Below are 19,491 nucleotides of genomic sequence, written 5' to 3' on the forward strand. Positions count from 1 at the left end.
ATCTGCCCTTGATGAGATAATTTCTGTATTATGGCAGCATTACAAGCTGTGGCAAGATAGGTACCAGGTGCTGTGTGAGTCTTCCCTGCCTGCCTCAGTGCTGGCACTTGGGAGCTGCAGTAACAGTTCACATTCACACTGCAAAGTGGAAGTGTTCTCAGTCCCTCAAGACTGCTTCTGGTGACACCTTTAGCATGCAGTCTGCTTTTTTGTTTATAGGAACATCACGTTTTTTCCTCCCAAGTGGTTCCTCTTGGTACCTCAGAGCAGCTTTATAAATCTTTTTGACATATTTCCTTGACTGATACACTTCTGTGCCGCAAACCTAAGGGCAAGAAAACACGCTGTACTGGACGGGGCAAAAGTAAGTTCTCTCCTGTCTAGGTCTGAGTTTTGGAAAGGTTTGTGGTGTCTTTGAAACGCCCAGCTAGGAGCCTTGTCCTCTATCCTCTGTGTAGACTTTTGGGCTATTCTAAACATCAATGCAATAGCAATCAAATTATATGACACTTTGCTGTTGAGTTTCAATATTATAAATTACTTGTTTCACCTTGGATCCTCTGTTTGGAACTAGAAGCACATCCTGCAGTGTTATGGTTATTTATAGTTTGGGAAGAAGCAGCACTGAAAGCATTAGAGGTCGTCAGAAAAAAAACACTAGAATTCCTAGGCTCAAGGGACACCAAAGTGTGGTTCTTCCTGCAACAGGCAGCAGGTGGATTGTCTTGCCAGTAGACAGGGAGGGAAGGACTTTGCAGGGGTCTGAGAAACACGTATCAGCAGAGAGATGGATTGGGGGGTTACTAACTGCACAAACACATCAGGCTCTGGAAACCCTCAGAGCTGGAGGGGTACTGAGGGAGAGCTTCAGACACAGTGTCACACCTGCTTGTCCTGTCCCTGCTCTTTCCAGAGTGTTCCCTCTTGGCTGTTGCTACGTTGGGGGATATGGGTGGCCACTGCTGTGCATCAGTCGAGCATCGCACCGTGATAAAGCAGAGCCTGTTCCAGGGCAGGTGGGTGGGAACGGTGGGAACGGCTCCGGCAGACACAGGCAGGACGTCACCGGTGCAGTTAAGTGCTCTTACCTTGCGGGAGTAAAAGTGAGAAAGCAGAAAACAAGCAAAAAAAAGAGGCAAAGTACCACCCCGCCACCCCCCCGGCCAACAGCCCTGCCTCTCCTCAGGGACCGGGGCCCTGTCCCCGCCGCCCTGTCCCCGCGGCTGCCGGCGCCCCCGGGCCCTCTCGCCCGCGCACGACGCCCCGGGAACCCGTCCCGGTGCGGTCCGCCCAGCCGCGGCCTTTCCTTCCCGCTGTGTTAATTGCGGGGGGTTAATTTCGGGGAGGGGGGGGGTCGACGGCGACAGCTCCAGCCCGCCGCAGCCCGAGGCCCGGGCGGTTGCCGTGGCGACGGGGGGGTGGGGGTGGGCTGCGGCAGCGGCGCCCCCTGTCGGCCGCCGAGGGGTGGCGACGGCAGCGCGTTGGGAGGGGGGGCCCCGCCCTGCCCCGCCCCGCCCCGTGGCGCCCCGCCCCTCCCCTCCGCGGGGCGGTTCCGCCCCGGCTCACGGCGCCGCCGCCTCGCCCCCCCGCCCCCCCCCCCGCCCCGACCTGTGGCAGCGGGGCGGCATGAGGCGAGCCGGGGGCGGCTGGCGGGGCGGCAGCTGAGGTGCGGCGGCCGCCGCCATGTCGCTGTTGTGTGTGCGAGGTGAGCGGGGCGGCGGCGGGGGGCGGCCGGGCTCCCGCGGGAGCGGCGGGGGGCGCCGGCGGGGCGGGGCCGGGGGTGGCCGGTGCCGCGGGCGCCTCAAGCCGGGCCGGGCGCCCACGCGGTGCCGTCCCGCCGCCACGGTGGGGAGTTGCGCGGGACGAAGCCGGTGTGTCCCCCCCCCCCCCCCGGGAAGGCCGAGCCTGCCCGCCGCCGGCACCTGGCTCCCGAGCGAGCTGTCACCTGGCGCCCCGCTCCCGACGGGACGCGGCTGGGAGCCTTCGGGCGTGTGCGGCGACCGTTTTCCGCGTTAAATCAGCGACTGTGCCTGCGGGACGCGGCGCCGGACGTCCCGGTGACCTCTCGGCTGAGCCCGCGTCTCCGTCCAGGGCGGCGGACGGGGCGGGCGGTCCCCGGGCAGCCCGAGCCCCCGGCATGAGGCGCCCGCCCCGGGGCTGCGGGGCCCGGGGGCTGGGGGTGCGGGGTGCGGCGGGGCAGCGGTCCCGCCCGGCGCCGCGGCCCCGGCGGCCGGGAGGAGCCGTGTTTGACTTTCCGAGTTCGTTTGAACACGAGTTGAAACGCTGCCGCCGAGTGAAACTGCGCTGGCAGGAGGCAGGCTGCTGTCACCCGCCTGAACGCTGCGCTTGTCGCACTCCGTGTGGTCGCTCGTAACGTGCACAATTATTGCAGATACGTCGCTAATTACCCCCTCGTCCTGCTATCGAGCCTTGCGCCCTTGCTGACCAGGTTACTGAAAAGCAGCACTTTCTCACGCAGGCTGCATTATAGTGCCAGCGGCTTGCTCTCTATCTCCGTTTTTCAAATTCTTGCTCTCTTGTGGAGGAAAAAAAAAAAATCCCGGGGAAAGCCATCTGCCAGGGCTCACGCCACTGGGACGTGCCTCCTCTCAGCGTTCTGCACTGAGCACTGTGATCACACTACATCCCTGCATGCCAGTCGTGCCCCGCGGCTTAAAAGTACAGTTTTAATGTTCTCAACTCCTTTGCCAGGTATGATTAAAAAAAAAACCTGGCACTGGTGTGCTGGTGACAGTTTAACTCTTCTTTGGTTCACATCTGTTGATTTGATAACAGCTCTTCATCCAGCTGTTTGTCACCTTTTTGAATCAAAATCCTTCTTTTGATGATGGTCTTAATAAAAAGATGCCAGCAGAGTATCTTGAGTGTGTGTGATTTCGGGGAGAGTGCTGTTCTTGCAAGAGGGCGTTCTTAAATTAAGTTTCCGTCCTTCTCTGAAACACATATTGTGTTTAAGGAGTTAGGAGAGGTGTATAACTGTGAAGTTTATCTTAAAAATGCTTTTGATGTAGTTCTGTGTAAACTGTGAAGCATGAGTAGCATCTCTGGTAAACTTGTCTATTTTGAAGGCTTTGCCAAAATGCCTTCACTGAAGCTCATTCTTACTAGCTCAAAGATGCTTATACGTTACAGGTGTTTCTTCATTCTTCTTGTTTGTTTATCCTCAAAATGTTCGCAGGCTGTCCTTTAAAGAAATGTGGTTTTGATGCTACTTGGAGCTGACTGTGTTAAAGAGGTACTTACACCCTAGCTACTAAGGGTAGTGAAAGATCGTGACTGGATGACTGAGTCATTGAAACTGTCTTGCCTTTTCAGGGTGTTACTTCTTGGTCCATGGAGTCTTTGGGACAAAAGCATTTCAGCAGCCTGGAATTATGTGCTTTTGTGTTTGGCTTACTCTTTAGTTATGTGTAAAGAGCTAAGGAAGAAACTTGAGGTGGCTGGTGACTGTGGGTGATGGAGGATTACTGTGAAAATTATATCTTTAATTTTCAGTGCTGTGCTAAGACAGTAGAAAATGCCAGCAGTAATTTAGATAGATGATACTGAGCAACTTACAAGAATGCAGAATGTAGCCAATTTACTAAACTTGAAGAAACATGTTTTCTGAAATAGCCACGGCTGAAAGAATGAGCTGGTGAGATCTCACAATATGAACCATTACACCTAAAATGGAAGTATGCAGAGGCAGAGCCATCTGAAAAACAAAATATATACAAGGAGCTGAGATAAAACAGTAACTTTTGGGGCAAGGAGAAAAAAGCTATATTAACTGTCACTTCTTTGCAAGTAAAGTGCCACTTTTACAATGTATTTTGCCTTTCTACTGAAATTAATCTTGCTGAGAAAGCAGCACAGCTGTTAATAAGAAAGTTGGAAAAGCTGGGTTTTTTTTTCCATTAAAAATGGTGCACACATAAGACTGTGTAATAACATGAGGTTGGATGCTGTAGACCTGAGGTTAAAAAACAAAGACAATAAAAGGAACTGTGAAATAAGTGTAGGTGACTGGGACACTGTTAATAGCCTCTGAAATGCAGTTTAACAGATAAAGGGAAATGGGGAAAACCCCCTCAATGGCAGTGTAACAAAGCCTGGCAGCCAGAAAGATAGTGTTGTAATTAATTGATTTATCCCCGCACATAATATAGTATTTTAATGAATAGTTAATCTAAAACAGTGCACACCAAACATGTCTGAGTGCTGCCTTTGTTCCTGAAAGAGCAGCTAACGTGCATGGCTTCTTGATCTCGTATTTAGTGGTACATTTCTTTTACATCTTCTTCCTAGAGAAGAAATCAGGGGTGGTTTTTTGGTTGTTTTTTCTTCAGAATCATTGAGCTCTTTCTGCCATAGAAGTACCTGACAGAAAACCTAAGCCCAGAGGAATTGCGCATCTGGGCTCACCTGCAAGTGTACAGAGGATGTGTGACGTGAGCCAGTGGTAACAGGCTGTTGTAGAAGCAAATTAAGGGGTTCTTTTGGAGCAGGAAAATATGCAGAGGGTATAAGTGAAGTGAAGGAGAAAACAAATCCTGAATATTACATGACTGAGGCTTTTAGAGGAGACTTCTTCATATTTTGATTCTACTGCTTAAGTGCAAAAGAGATTGCATATACTCCTGTTTAGAGCAGCTGTGTCTGGATTATGTCTGATAATCTTCTCTTGGCATAGTTTGCTTTATTTAGTTTGCATTTAGTGTTGTATTTGTGAAAATAGCACATATTAAATAAAACTAATCCCAGTGAAACAGTCTAGTTTTTCACATCAGTATTGTGTCGTTAACTTTCTTGGCCTTTTCTTGGAAGTCTTGATTTTACCCGAGTTCTCAACTGATTCTTGTTCTGAGCTTTCCTGTCTTCTGACTTACAGATAGAAGTAACTGCTATCTCAGCACCACTTGCAAGGTCATAGCAAAGGAGGACCCTGCTGAGGCTGGATCACCTGGTTACAGGTGTTCTGTCATCGGCTCCTTTGCTCTGTTTACATTGTAGTCCCCAGACATATTTCACACTGCTTCACTTGCTCACCTTTATTATATCTCACTTTGTCCCCAGCTCTTGCTGTCTCGAAATAGTGATGGTTGTCTTCTAGTTTTCCTCCTCTCTGCTTTATATCAGTTTATGCTGTGTCTTCAGTGTTGTTGTATTCCTAACTTCATGACCTACTTTATCCACCTGAGAATTGTAGTAAAAATTGTGTCTCTTTGTTTCATAACTCGCCTGTCCTGTTCACTTCATCGACGTCTGACGTACTGTGCTGTTGCAAGGCTGTTGGCGGTGGAGATGTGCCATTATCGCTGTGCAGGGTACCTGGCTTGGCCCCAGGAGTGCCTAGTGCTTTTGTCTAATGTGCTTTTGTCTTGGGGCCTGATTTGCAGTATCTGTACGAGATCTTGCTGCCTGAGGTTTGCAGGAGATTGAATTAGGTGATCTCTTCAGGTCTTGCACTTAAAAAAACCCGTCCCTAACCTCTAGAATTTTATGCCTGCTGTTTATCTTTCTGCTGCTCTGAAGAGTTACTAAACCTTGCTTATCCAGTTGCCAGAATAGCTGGAGTGTTGGAATGCTGCTCAGTGAACTTAACTGTGCGTCCCTGTATTGCCAGAAAAATTCAAATTACAGTGCCCTTCCACCGAATTGAACTCTGACGTCCAAGTGAAAGAACCAAACAGGGAAAATGGAAATGGTTGTTAACAGTAACAGAAATGAAAACATGTTCCTCTTGTGGAGTACTTTGAAATCTTTGTAACTAGAAGTCTGGCAGCCAAATGTCAGGGCTTTTTCCTTGTGTTAAAGGATTTCCACCCCCACCCCTGAAGCGGTAGCCTCAACTCAGGCTGTTTTCTCCCTGTAAGGCGGAATGGAGTGGCTCCAGCTCTTTCTGTCTCACGGGGGGAGAAGGTCTCTCGCTGGAGCTCTCTACATTGCACACTTGCAAAGAGCACTCATAGCAATCGGGTGATTGTATTGCTGTGTTGTGACAGTATTCTGAAATGGTTACAGAACTGAAAAAAACCCTCCCTGTCTTTGTGTAAATCAAAATGGCAAACCCCAGAATTTGACTCAAATTAAATTAAAAGTGGTAGCAGAAGTAGAAGTTATAAAGGTAGGGTATTAATAAAAATGTAATGCTTCCTGAAGAATTTGGTCGTAAGCATTATGAACTTGGTTCCTCTAGCTGCAGTTAGTCAGGAAGCTACCAGTCTATGTAGTGTTGGAACAAAATAAAATGTGTTAGAAATTTGGATAATAACACTAAGATAAAAGAGTCTTCGCTACTGAAGGAGTTTCTTTGCGTTGAGACTTAAGTCTGGGGTTTGTAGACTGTAATTGGTGGCTTAACTGGAGAGAAAACTCTAAGACTTTAAAGCTGCTTCTGTTGTTAAATAATAGGAATGTTGGGGACCTGTAGACTGCATTTGCCTTGGGATGCACGGGTGGTCATTCATTTTTCTGTTTCAAACCCTCACTCCTTCAGCTTTGAACACTGTTACTGCAAAAGTTTCCATGAACAGTGTGGAATCTTTGTTTTAATTATTTAGAGACTAGGACCTACTAATCCCCCCCTGTAATTTTCAGTGGGATGAAGGAAACGTACAGAGGTTCTTCCTGGATTTGAATAGTGTCTGCTTTCTTCTTGCTCACTTGGTGTCCTCTCAGTTGACTCCTTCAGCTTGGGACCTGCCAGGTCAAACTTAAATTTAAGTTGTTACTAACATACAGTGTTGGATTTAATCCAAATGCTGAAAGATCCTGATTTTGAACCATAACATTCTCAGAGCTATTTGCGATTTACATGAAGGCATATAAAGATCAGGCAAATGAAATTGCTTTTTTAAGCCCAGCACCTTATTTCAAATATTTGACTTGGAGGCGTGTGAAATGGATATGTCTGGTGGCAAATGATCTTCTTATAAATTTCTCTTGAAATTTCTTCCTACATATTTTTTTCATGCCTTGTGATCAAATTTTGCTCAATGTTTTGGAAAATACTTCAGTCATTTGGTAAAAGCTGTTCTCAGTGCTCTTCCAAGAGAGCTTAAACCAGAGTGATATGCCTAGTAACTTTCTCTCTTGCTTTTTCATTCAGTTATTTCATTGTTTGGTCTTGCAAATGAATTGCAAGCTGCTGTTAGGTTGTGTAGGTTTTTCCCTTACTCTGCCTCTTTGGTAGGTTAAAGCTTGCTAGTTAGTACCTCGTATTTTCTTGGTGTGAAAGTATGTGAAAGCAATATGTCTCTTGTTAGACAGAAAGACTTCTGGAGTCTGTAGTTTGAAAGGATTCTCTTCAGCATTTGAATTTGCTCTTCTTTGCAGTCTGTATTTTCTGACCATACTTCTAAAGTTTCCATAGAAATGAAAATTGCATTTAATATTCTTGGGTTGATCTCATCATCATTAAATGGAGAACTAAAATCTGCTTTATTCTTATTGCCAGCTCATGCTTATCTGTGCATGCATTGTCTGTCTTTGCCAAGGACTTTGCTGAAATAATGTTTTGCTTGTCTACTGTGACCTGTAAAATTTGGCAGATGCTTTCAGTGATACAGATTCTTATTCTGTAGGTATATTCTGGGTGTTTGGATCAGATCTTTCTGGATTTAGCAGGATTTCAGATGGATTTTCTTTTATCTTAGGGCCACCTTATACCTGACTAGGCTGCTGTGCATAATGCTGCTTTTATTATTTATGCCTTCACTGCCTTCTGTTTCCTGCTTGGTTTTGTGTAAATGGCAAATGCTCAATCTAGGAGTGAAAAAGTTGAAACATGGCAGGCATTCGCTATGTGAAACTCCACTAATCATGACTGGTCAAGTGGCTAACTGTTAAACGGTTTCACTGGCTTTCCACCATACTGTGTAGTTTTACACTTTAATGCAACTGTCCTGCGCTCATGAGTCATGTCTCTCAACAAATTGCGTGTCCAATCTGTATGGTTTAGATCAGTCTTTCCAAACTGGTTGTGAATAGTAGGCATAATTTTTCCAGAACGTTAACTCCTTAGACATTTGAGGCTTTTGTCTGGTGTGCTCAGTCATCTGCAGGTACCTGTCCTACAAGTGTGCGCTGAGTGTCGAGTGGCCATACTCTGATCTCCTTGGAGTCTGTTTTCTAATCTCTCAGGATGCATTTAAAGCAAATGTCACTGGGCTACAGAATTCTTTCCTAATATCTGAATGGCAGTTGTCTAGACCTTCTGGTTTTTATTATTTGCATCTTGGATATTTAACGTCATCTTCATTTATTGATGGGCTGGAAAATACCTGATCTCACAGGTACTTGCCTCTTCCAGAGCACAGGGAAATGTTTATTGGATGCCTATTGCTTCTTCACCATTAGCAGTTAAGTCAAGTGATGGAATGTGAGGGCAGTATCCTTGTTGATGTTTTTTCTTTAAGATTTTTTTTTTCTTTAAGATTAAGATTTTTTGTTACATTTAACTCTCATTTTCCCCTGCCATCTAGCTTCCACCACCTAGGGCTACCCAACCTGTATTAATACTGTTTATTTCTTGTATAGTTTACCATGGCTTATAGCTCTGTGGGGTAGAATGGACGTCAGCTGATCTTGCTTGAGAAATGGCTTTTTGACCTCCTAGAAAACTTAATAAATGATTCCTGCTTCTGATATCACAGTTTTGGTTTATTCTTCTCAGCCGATTTTCTAACAATTATCCTCAACTTTATGAAATTAACCACCTCTAAAATGTCCCTCGTGCATTGTTGTTTGTTGTATTTGTTTTGATCACAATACTGCAGGTAACTTTTAAATAATTGCTTTGTAGAAGTAAATCATGGTGGGGATCCAAAATAGTTGTTTTCTGTTTAACAGTTTTTGAGTTGGAACTCAAATTTACAAGTTTTAAAAGAACTGAAGAAGTACTGGTAGGCATATGAATGCTCCAGCATTTCTCTGTTCAGCTGTTTTCATATGACTAATATTGTCTTTTGTGATGAGATCACAGATTTCAGTTAAATACATTATGAAATACATGATAAGCATCTATATTTCTACTTCAGCTAGGAAGAAAGCATCAATTTTAATCCAGATTTTTTTTTTTAAAAAAATTAAACTGAGAAAACTCTGGTTGATAGCTTAATTAAAAGATGCAAGTGAGATTTACTTGGTGTATCACAGAAGGTTGAACTGCCTACCTCCTTCACCAGGCTTTCAAAATAGATTCCTCAATGTCCTTTTAAATTATTTTCCCATTATTAACTTTGAAAAATTGATTAATTACACTTCTGACTACTATATAACACAGTGTACCTACAGATACTAAGTTTCCTTCTTGTGCAGTGTGGAGTGCAAGAGACCAGTGGTGGCCATGGGATCAAGTTAGATGATAAATCCTCAGCTGAGGAATTCTTTTGGCTGGTGTTGGCTGAACTTCATAAGCACCATGCTGTGGCATGGTTTCATGTCCTGCTGTTGTGGAAAGTGGCAAGGAACTGAAGCATGGCACTGGCAGGTACACTGTCTCTCTGACAGCTAGGTGAGGGCATCTTAAAAATGAAGGAAACTGCTAGGTAATGGTTGTGACTCAGTTTATGTTCCCTCTAGCACACTGCTCTTGAGTGTCTATATGTTCATTCTTTTGTCAGATGAGTTGGGGTGGGATTTGAAAAGAATGGTAAGGGGGTTGGGTACATGCATTCAACATTGAAGCATATGTTCAGAGACCTTCAGTTTATGGAAATCTTATACTGGGAGAAAATTAAACTGAGCTGGTGTCAGGTGTCTATAAACTTCACCCACTTAGCACAGGATTCACTTTTGCTGGCAAGGCTTGAATTTGTGAGGGTCTTAACATTGCTGGGCAGGATGCATGGCTTAGAAAGTGTGTTAAAGGGATGAAAAAACTGATTCTCCCTCACCCCCTACCTCACCCCCCCCCCCCTTTTTTTTTTTTTTTCTTACCTGTGTTTGGGGAGTTGGGGCATTTAGAAACCTAAAGAAGGTATGAGCTTACAACAACTTTTTGCTGGCCTCAGACTCCTGATGGTCTTCCTTGTAGTTTGGCCATCCCATATGAATGGAAAGTGAATGGGACTGGGAATGGCATGTGAGATGAGGGATAAGAGGGAATGTGGTGTTAGAGATAATCTCTAGCATAAAACTGTTGGCGAGTTTTAAAAGAAGTTTGGCTTCCAGGCTTGACCATGTCCCTTTAAGGAATACTGGTTTTAACCTTGTTACTTAAAGCTCCTGTGATTTAACTCTGTTAATTCTTTACAGCTAACTGCTCTGCTAAACAGACTCCAGCATTTCCACCGTGGAGACATAATCATTAGGTATAAAATAACTGCAGAATTACACTTTCAAGTATTGGCACACGCAATGCTTATTTTCTCAGCTCAAGCCCATGTAGTCAGTTTAAAAAACATAATTTAAAAAAAATCTACATGCAAGGACTTTTTGGGTTACCCCTCTGTCCAAATGAAGGCTGCAACATGTAACCAACCTGCTGTCCTCTTTGTTGGCCTCTCCTGAGGAAAGGAATTTGGATCTGGAGCTAAGTTTGGTGGCCCATTAAATCCTTTCATTCTTCTAAGCTTTTACGGCAGCAAGTGGTGCAGGCTGTGGCAGGGATGCAGGCATGCTTGGGTAAGGCAGAATGGACTGATGGAGGGACTGCATCACCTGAAACCTCTTCGGGAGGATGATATAGGGCTGTTGTCCAAGGCCTGGGCTGGGAGATGGTTTACTGGTTTGGAACAGACAAGCGTTGCTTGAACTTTCTCTATGATGTTGTAGCAAATGTGTTGTCCTGCTGCGTGGCATTTTTGTGATGTTGTGCCACCAGGCGTTCTCTCTGCTCAGCTGTACCAGGGCAGTGCTTGAGCTGGGAGGGGGGTGGGTAGCGGTGCTGTGCACAGAGAGCAAACCCCCAGTCAGGCACTGGTTTGGAGCCTCGTGTGCTGATGAACATACACTGTGCTTCTAGACCTTCACAGGACTTTTCCCTGGCCATCTTTCCTGGCTTGCCATAATTTTTGGAGTTGTCATAGATTTATTCTATTTTTTGTGTCAGTGGATATCTAACTGAGGCCAGACAGATTTATAAACTTCAAGCATGGGGAGCTGTGGGCTTTATTCTTCTTTGTACTGATTGTTGGTGTCCTGAGTATCACAAAGAGGTTACTTACTGTAAGGCACTTTTTTTTTTGCCTTTTTTTTTTTTTTTCCACAGCAAATCCTTGACCAGATTGATAGAACTCAGTTTGTACAGTGGTTTTTAAACAGAGTTTGGTGGGGTTTTTTTTGTTGCTGATTTTTTTTGATGTTTGTTTGCTTTTGGTTTTGTTTGTTTTTTAATTGCTCTAAAATATGTTTTAAGCATATTTCAAAACAGTTCCATATAGTCAGGTAGCAATGGAAAGGCTAGGTGTGAAGAAACTGGGGGTCAAATTTCACTTAAGCTATGTTGTAAACTGAAATTTTCTGCTTAGCAAACATACTAGTTTCCAAGTATATATATGAATATGTTTAAATTTCTGGAGAGAAATCTTTTAGAGACATTTTCCTTTCCTGAGGGCCTGTGTAAACCTCAGAACGTGTTTTCAGGAAATGTCCAGGGACTTCAGACTTCCAGTTCTTGTGATGATCCACGTTTAGTTGTCATAGTTTTCTGTTGCAACAACCACAGGCCTTCGCAGATGAAGTCCCTGTGGAGCGTTATGGCGGCAATTATACACTGGGGATCTACAAACTGTTGGGCTGTAAATCTTTAATAACTGTTTCTTCCTATCAGGCCAGGAGTAACAGACACTAATTGAGATGATGCCAAGGTAGCTTATCAGCTTTGGGTGAGGAAGGAATTTGACTGCGGAGTAAACTGCTACACACGTGTTAGAAAATTATGTGTCATTCCTGTTTTGTTCACCTTCCTAGTTTCATGAGTTACTCTTTTTCACGAGACTTCTTTAAAGGCAAGCAGGTGGTGTTCAGAAGATGCTTTGGTCTCTGTGGAAGGCACACTTCACGTGCCTCCTCTTTGAGAAGTCTGAGGGGCCATAAATTACTAGAAAGCTGAGACTGCCGCCTTTTTTGGTTGTGGGAGTTCTAATGCTAATAAAATCATAATGCCATTTTATAGATAAGTAAAGTCTTAGTTTTTAACGAAATAAATTCTTTTTATTTCCTGTTTCAAACATCCCCCAACCTTGAACTCCTGATCTGAACCTAGACTTGTAGTATGTGACTTGAATTTGGCACACAACGTGGATATGGATTGGTGGGGAGGGAAAGATGGATATGAAACAGTAATTTTATTTCAGCCTTCCGTACCTGGTACGTACTTGCTGCATGTGCAAAATTTTATTAGATTTTGACATATCAAATTAAGTAAGTGGAGTCTGTGTATGCTCCATTTTAGTAGGAGATTTTTTGAGGAGATTAACTGCTTAGAAACTCTATGGTTGTAAGGCCAGAATGGATTGTTGTAATCATCTAATATGACCCTCTGTAGGACATAGCATTTTTTAGTAAAACAACTTAGAGTCTTCTAGAAAAAGATCAGATTCTGAATTAAAATTGAGGGATTTTCTACAGATCTCAGCAGCTTTGTTGATTATCATCATATGTGACAAATTCATGCTTTTTAGACTGGACTGAGTTTCTAGCTTCAGCACCACCAACAGCAGAAGCTGGCGTGCCCCTCCTTAGATCAGAGAAGCTGTCACAAATTTGTACTTGTCGCCCTTACAGTACTTGTGGATTGGAAAAAATGGAGTTTGGTAATGTCTGTTGCTTGAGTAGAGGTACATGGCTGTTTTATTATGACTAATCTGACTATAATGAGAAATGTTTACATATTTTTCCATGGTTAAAAAGCGATCACAATGTGCCATGACCTATTGGGTTGCAGTGTTAGGTCAGTATTTTGTTATGCTTGGTCCCGTGGAGGAGTGTGGTTTCACAGAGCTCTACTGACAAACCTTTTACTTCCATTGTAAACTTGAGTTTGAAATTACTATTCTGTGTATCTCTGGCACTTTGGTCAGAGATACAGAAATGTGTTGAGGCTTTACCAGAGCAGAGCAGCACATGACGGAAGTCTGAATATTAACCCTGTGCGTGCTTGCTGGGGGCCTGCATTCTATTTTTTTTCCTCACAGAGCACCAGGAAAGAGCTGATGTTGAAGATAAAATAGGGATTACGTGATCCTGAAATGACAGGTGATACAGATGTATAAAGTAAACAGTGAAAAACACTTTAATTAGTAGTTTTGAGTTTGTTTCCAAGAAGGTGCAAACACATTAATGTTTTAAAGCAAAGTGGGGAGCTTGTGTCTAAAATGGGTGGAAGGGGGGTGTTGGTGTAGGACTCGGAACTAGCCCTCGTAAGATTAGCAGGAGCCACAAGGAGTGGCCATTATGAGGGGGACAGAGATGTTGGAGGAGATGCTCTGCTCTGGGAAGAGAAGAATAAAGGTGACTGGGAAAATTCCACTGTGTGTTAGTGATGCAGAATTGTAAAGCAGCATTAGTGTGGATAAAAGAGAACCAGCTGGGCTGAAATTGCGTTGGGAAGAGCTGATAAGAGATTTTGCTGTGATAGCGCAAGAGATCTGCTTGCACGTAGTCCAGGATTTAAATGTGGGTAGAAATCTCGTAATATGGTTAGAGAGAAGTATTTCTGGGTATTGTCACTGTGAAAGACCAACTCCCCACACCAGAGAATGAGTGCTTTTGGCTGGGTATAGAGAGCTGTGTTATCTGGCATTTTCATCATCAGATAGTGACTGAAGCCATAATATCAATGGAGTTAACTGTAGATGTGGCTTTAAAAAGCACAGAAGATGCTTCAGGGAAGGTGGACATAGAAGCGAACTGGTTTTGAGTGATCACAACTTAAACTAGGTTAAGTTAAACAGATTAACATGTAGACTAGCAGCTGCCTAGAGAAACATGTCTCTAGAGAAATTGAAGAAGCTTTTTGGTGAAGCAAGGAGCTTGGATACAGAGGAGGGCATGAAATTCAGTGAAGCTACAGGGGTAAATATTAGCATCTCAAATAACAGAAAAGTCTCCACCTAGGAAATGACCCCAGAGCTGATGATTCACCTGATCATTGCGTCATGATATGGTGAGCAAACACAGAACCTCTGAGAGGTGTGGGCAAAAAATCAGTTTGTTAAAGGAAGGTGTATCTTGAGGATCAGGAAGTCCAGGGCTAAGGCAGGGGCTTCTGCCTCTGCAGACAAGGTGACGTCTTGCAAAGAGTATTAAAACAGATAACAGAAGGTGCTTTGGTCATGTGAAAAAGAGAAACGGGCAGTCTTACAAAGGAAGGAGTTGAGCTGCAGTGGATAGGGACAGAGATGTAAAGATGATCTAAGTATGATCCCTGAACTGTAGGAATTGTTTCTTAGGAGGATGACACTCAAAACTATGCACAGATGTATCAGGTGGGAACAAAACTTTTAATGCCTTGAATTTCGAGTGTGGTAATCAGCAGCCCAGAGCGCTAAAACATGCAATACTTGGAATCTGAGTTCTGTTTGCAGAAGTTTAGCTGCAGTTGCACCACCGAACTGGAGAACAAGAAAGGTAGTTTCTGTGGGTTGGCAGGAAGATAAGGAGGTGGATGATAAATGTGGGCAAGTACGGGTCTTGACTTCAAAAGGACTGATAATATGCAAGGTTTAAAATAAACTTTCAGGAGAGAATAATAAAAACTTTATAAACAGGTGGAAGCAGTGTGGAAGGTCATAAATTGTGAAGGTATAAAATGTGGCACAAGTTTGCGAGAGGATGATCGTGCTGGGCTAACCTCTTGTTTCTAGGTGAAAGCATGCATCTGTTTGGACTTTTGTAGTATCTCACAAATCACCATAGCAGACATTTCTTTTTGAAGAAAATTGGAATTGGCAAAGGATGTGTAAAGTGTGTAAAGAACTGGCTGCAGCAGAAGCTGGTAATGTTGCAGACTGATGGGAAGAGTGGTAGGTGTCTTGTGGCATGGCAAGAGAAGCAGGAATATGCATGTCAAAGTTGTTCTTAAGACAACTTCTAATGCCGTAATCAATTTGGAAGCAGATAAATACAGCACATTAAGGATTCAATGCCCCTGAGGCTAGCAATAATGAAAATGAAGACCACCTATGCACTTAAAAGCAAATAACAAGAATTTCTGAAAAATGCAAAGCTTAGTAAAAGGAGAGGTGTTGAGGGGTCCTTGTGACTCAGCATCGTGGCGCTGATAAACAGAAACCAGTGGTCCATCCATTAAAAACATCAGGAAATTAAACACGGGGTGAGGAAAAACATTAAGGTGGAGGATAGTGTTGACATAAGATACAGAAGGTATAAGCATGCCAGTAATTAAAGTATAGGCTGGAAGTCAGGAATGATTTCGAATGGCTTAAGTGGGACAGACAGGTGATGGGAGAACCAGCATTAGAGTTGGTGATCCCAAAGGGCCCTTCCAGTCCTATGATCCTCACACCACTAACTTCATTATGATGTGAATTACTGCTCTGACAACTGCTTGCTATAGACAAATTGTATAGTAAGGTAAAATTTTGATGTAGCATCTTGCTTAGTTATAATTTTAATAATTAAAAACCCAAAGAACAGGTGAGGGAACTTGCTCATACCCAATTGTTACCTAAGGCTGTTTAGTTTAGTTAATGATTTTGATTCTAATGGCATTTAGCCAGATGGAATTTCACTTCAATTTTTATGGAGGCCCAGATGCAAACAAACAACATGGGTTTCTGGAGAACAGTCCTGGGCATAATTCTTGTCATTAGTAAGACCTGGTTGTGGTTCAGTTCTTTTTGTACGTGCTGTGTCAAAACAAAAATACTGGCAGGTGAATGCTAATGTGTTTGGGAGACACGGCTCCTTCAGGTGCTGTAAAACTGCCATGGGGAGCAGCCATTCGGCTGGAGATTTATCTCCATCTCCCAGGTGGAGGTAAGTTATGTGCCTGCTCAGGTACCAGTGTCTAGGCTGAATTTTATGAAACACATTCTGTCTTTGCAAATGCAAAAACCCCCAAATGCTCCCACACCATCTTTTTCAGCTTCCTCCTGGGGGGAGGTATTGTAAGTGACCAATGCCCCAAGACCTTAAGCAAAAAAGCCCTGCAAAAATATTGGTGCCAATCTAACTGCCCTATTTCTACAATTTGTGTGTGTCCTCCAGGGACCAGTGTGGTCTGAACATTTTTTAAATGCTACGAGCAAACTTAAGCTGCCAAGGAATGAGTCTGCAAAGGGCGTTCTCTTAGATCTCCCAATCCTCCCAGGAATCAGTTACGCTGTAACTTGTATCCTAAACAGTTGTTTTACACTTTCTTAACGGTTACAGTGAGCTTCTTTGTATCTCCTAGATATTAATCTTTTCTCTGGTTTGTGAATTCAACCAAGTAAGTATTTAAGTAACACAATATTAATATTTCTATTAAAACTACTTTTTGAAACTAGATCAGTCATGTTCCATTATTTGGTGCAGGAAAACACAGGTGCTGTTTTTCCTGGGAGCTTGTCATTTGCTGTAGTATGGTGGGATGTTTTTGCTGTTAAAAAAAAAAAAGTTACTGAATGCACCACATATGTGCTGTTGCTTTATTTTTGATTTCTCTTTTGGTGAATATGCTAGACTTCTGAAGTTGGACAATGATATTTTTTAGTGTCAGTTTTTAGCTCGATGCCTTTCAGGGCAGGCGTGTGCTCAGTCCTGCTTGACAAATAGCTGTGTTCCAGTTGGTTGGTTGCTTGCAATCCAGTAACTTAAATCGAAACTACCAGCAAATATACCAAGGCTGTGATTAGGTGAGGTTACTTCTGGTGTGGTTAGTCAGCAACTCTTGTTCCAGGGTGCATCTCATTGGAACTAAATCTGAACAGGGAGTGTAGAAACCTGAGTCATTTGGGATGACTTCAGTGCTTATGTTGACTCAGGAGAAAAGAACACGCCACCAAAGGAAGAGCACACAAGCTGTTTTATTCTATCTGTAATTCCTGTTGGTTTTTTTCTGGTTTGGTACCAGAGTACTTGCGTTTTCTAGCAGCTGCTACCTTGCCATGACCAGGCAGCGTGACTTGCCCTAGTAACTCTGGCAAGATTCTAGTCGATGAAGTGGCTTTTACCTGTATGTAGTGTCTGAGCAGTGGCTACCTATGCTTTGTGTCTTGGAGGAAATTATTCAGTAAAGATGTCTACCTTATTTTCAAAATACTACCCCCCCCCAAAAAAAAAAACCAACCAACCAAATACATTTGTCCATTCATCTGGTTTCTGAATTAGTTTTAAGTTTTTTTGTCTTTTTTTTTCTCTTTGGCTTGTGGTTTTTGCACTGAAACTTTTCTTGTTAGCTGGTTGAACTAGACATTTATCAGCAAAGTCGGTTTACCAACTCAGTGGCTCCTAGAAGACTTAATACATTATCAGTCTGTCTCTTTTCCTGCCTTCTGGTGCAAGGATATGGCTTTCATTATGCATATTTCTTAGTCTTTGACAGCTGGGGGCATATATGAGTTGAAGTCTGTTTTGTGTAAAATTAAGTAGCATGGATTTTGTTTGCTTATTCAATTAAGGCATTTCCACTAACTTAATATATTCCTGAACCTTACAGAACTTGAAAGAAGGAGATAATTTATGCCACTGAAAATTGGAAGCCTCCCTTATTCTCTGCCCAGTAGTGTTTATCTTCTATATCTAAAAATTCTGAAAGATTTGATGGATTTATTTTTTTCCTAATAGGCACAGATTCAGGATAGTGATGCTGTCTCTTCTGATCATAAAACATTTAAAAGTTCAGCAGAAATCTATCTGCAGGGAGCTCCTTAAAGGAAAGTGACCAAAGCACAGTCTAACAGGATACGTCTTCTCAGTTACAAACACAATAACTCACTCCAATATGTTGCACCCAAGCAGCTCTTTTCCTAATAAAATAAAATAAGGGCTGCAAAAGAATATTGGAGAGAAGAGGCAGCTTGGATTACTGTTGAGTTCACCTCTTGGTTAGGGAACCAGGTCACCTGACAGAGTTGTCTGTGTTGCCAGCGTCAGAAGGATTAACCTCTCATAATCTCAGTGATTTGAATAAGAGATTTTGTTCCTGTCCTCACTGCTCAGTTCAAAGCAGTGCTGAGCAGAAACTTCAGTGAATCTTCAGCAACGTGTCTGTATTGGTCAGCCAAAAAAGGAAGAAATAGATTTTAGAAGATTTCTCCTAGCTGTGTTTTTTAGCAAATGGTTTTAGTGTTTGCATGGTAAGTGTATATAGGTGGAGCTGTTCTACAGAATCAGGGAAGCTGGCTACGTCCTCATTTTCCTTTTTGTATAATAGGTGTTCTGTTACACAAATAGTATCAAACCTATTTCTCCATCACCACAGTCTGCTTTCCACCTCCCCTTGGAAAGCAAACTTTTGACAACGGCATCATCTCTTGGTTTGTAAGCACAACATAATGAAACTTCGGTGTCAGTTTTCCCACTTCTCAGGAAAAATGTAACTGATCTAGACCAATCAGTCAGAGGTGATGCTTGCCTGCCTGTGCTAGGTCAGGCCAAAGCTAGGAGGGATTACTCAGTCAACTAACATACGTGTATCTACCCTTAAGGAATGCTAGTGGTAGTGATAAAGGACTTACCGCTGCTTATAGCTCCACAAAATTTGAAGAAGGATTTTCTTTTGTGTATTGGGGTCGTGGGGAGGCTGTTTGTTTTAGGTTGGTTTTTTTTTTTTTTTTTTTTTTTAAAAACAGTATTTGCTGTGTCAAACAAGGAGCAAAGCATCTTGCCTCTGAGTGACAGTCCCTTTCTTCACAGTGGAGTGGTATGGTTTTTCTTGGGTTGTCTGCCTACTTTAAAACATCTGATACTGTTGTCAAGAGCAAAGATGAGGCTAAACTGTGAAGGGAGGTCTCTGAAGTACGTGTTCCACCATGCTATTGAAGAAATACCAAAGTGGAATTCACCTGAAATTGCCTGTTGGCACACTCTTGGTTATATTGGAGATGGAGGAGATTTGGTGGTAGAACAGACCTTCTGAAACTCTGCTTCTGAAAATGTCACCTCTGGTCCCAAGCCTAGAAACTGGGGACATATTAATATATAGAGTAGGTACTGCCATATCATTCTGTCATGGTCTTTCCTAGGAATCATCTAGGTGTTTGTATGGACAAGGTACGAGGCTAAACAGGCTTGTTCTGCAGCACTTCCTATCATGATACCACTTCTCTTAGTGCAGACTCCTGCTGAAGGTGTGGAGCAGTGTCCTGCCTCTTGGTCTGCAGGGCAGAAGATACTGGTTTGGGACCCAGGTGCAAGGTGTCACTGGTGTCAAAGTGGCTCTCGGGGGATTTCAATGTCCAGTTTGAACAGTGGGACTGTTGGACTTATTCAAACAACTGATGTTTTGGGAACACTAAATTGTGAATCTGATTGGCTTTGTCATGGTGCTGGTGTGGGCAGAGGCAGTAACCACAAGGTGAACATCTGTGAGGT

General features: G+C 43.3%; 1 protein-coding gene across 12 annotated transcripts in view; it reads left to right on the top strand.

The window, feature by feature from the left end:
• Positions 1–1,546: 1,546 nt before the first annotated feature.
• The window catches only part of UNC13B (unc-13 homolog B), a 214,306-nt gene continuing 196,361 nt past the window's right edge, over positions 1,547–19,491 (top strand). For 5 of the 12 annotated variants that reach the window (XM_055699323.1, XM_055699327.1, XM_055699328.1 and 2 more), the window contains exon 1: positions 1,547–1,705. In XM_055699323.1, the coding sequence (XP_055555298.1) occupies positions 1,684–1,705 (22 nt within the window). In that variant the 5' untranslated portion in view covers positions 1,547–1,683. The remainder of the gene's footprint in view (positions 1,706–19,491) is intronic. The other 7 variants (XM_055699329.1, XM_055699330.1, XM_055699331.1 and 4 more) reach the window with 2 other exon arrangements.

Source organism: Falco cherrug, chromosome Z, assembly GCF_023634085.1.
Source record: "Falco cherrug isolate bFalChe1 chromosome Z, bFalChe1.pri, whole genome shotgun sequence".
NCBI lineage: Eukaryota > Metazoa > Chordata > Aves > Falconiformes > Falconidae > Falco > Falco cherrug.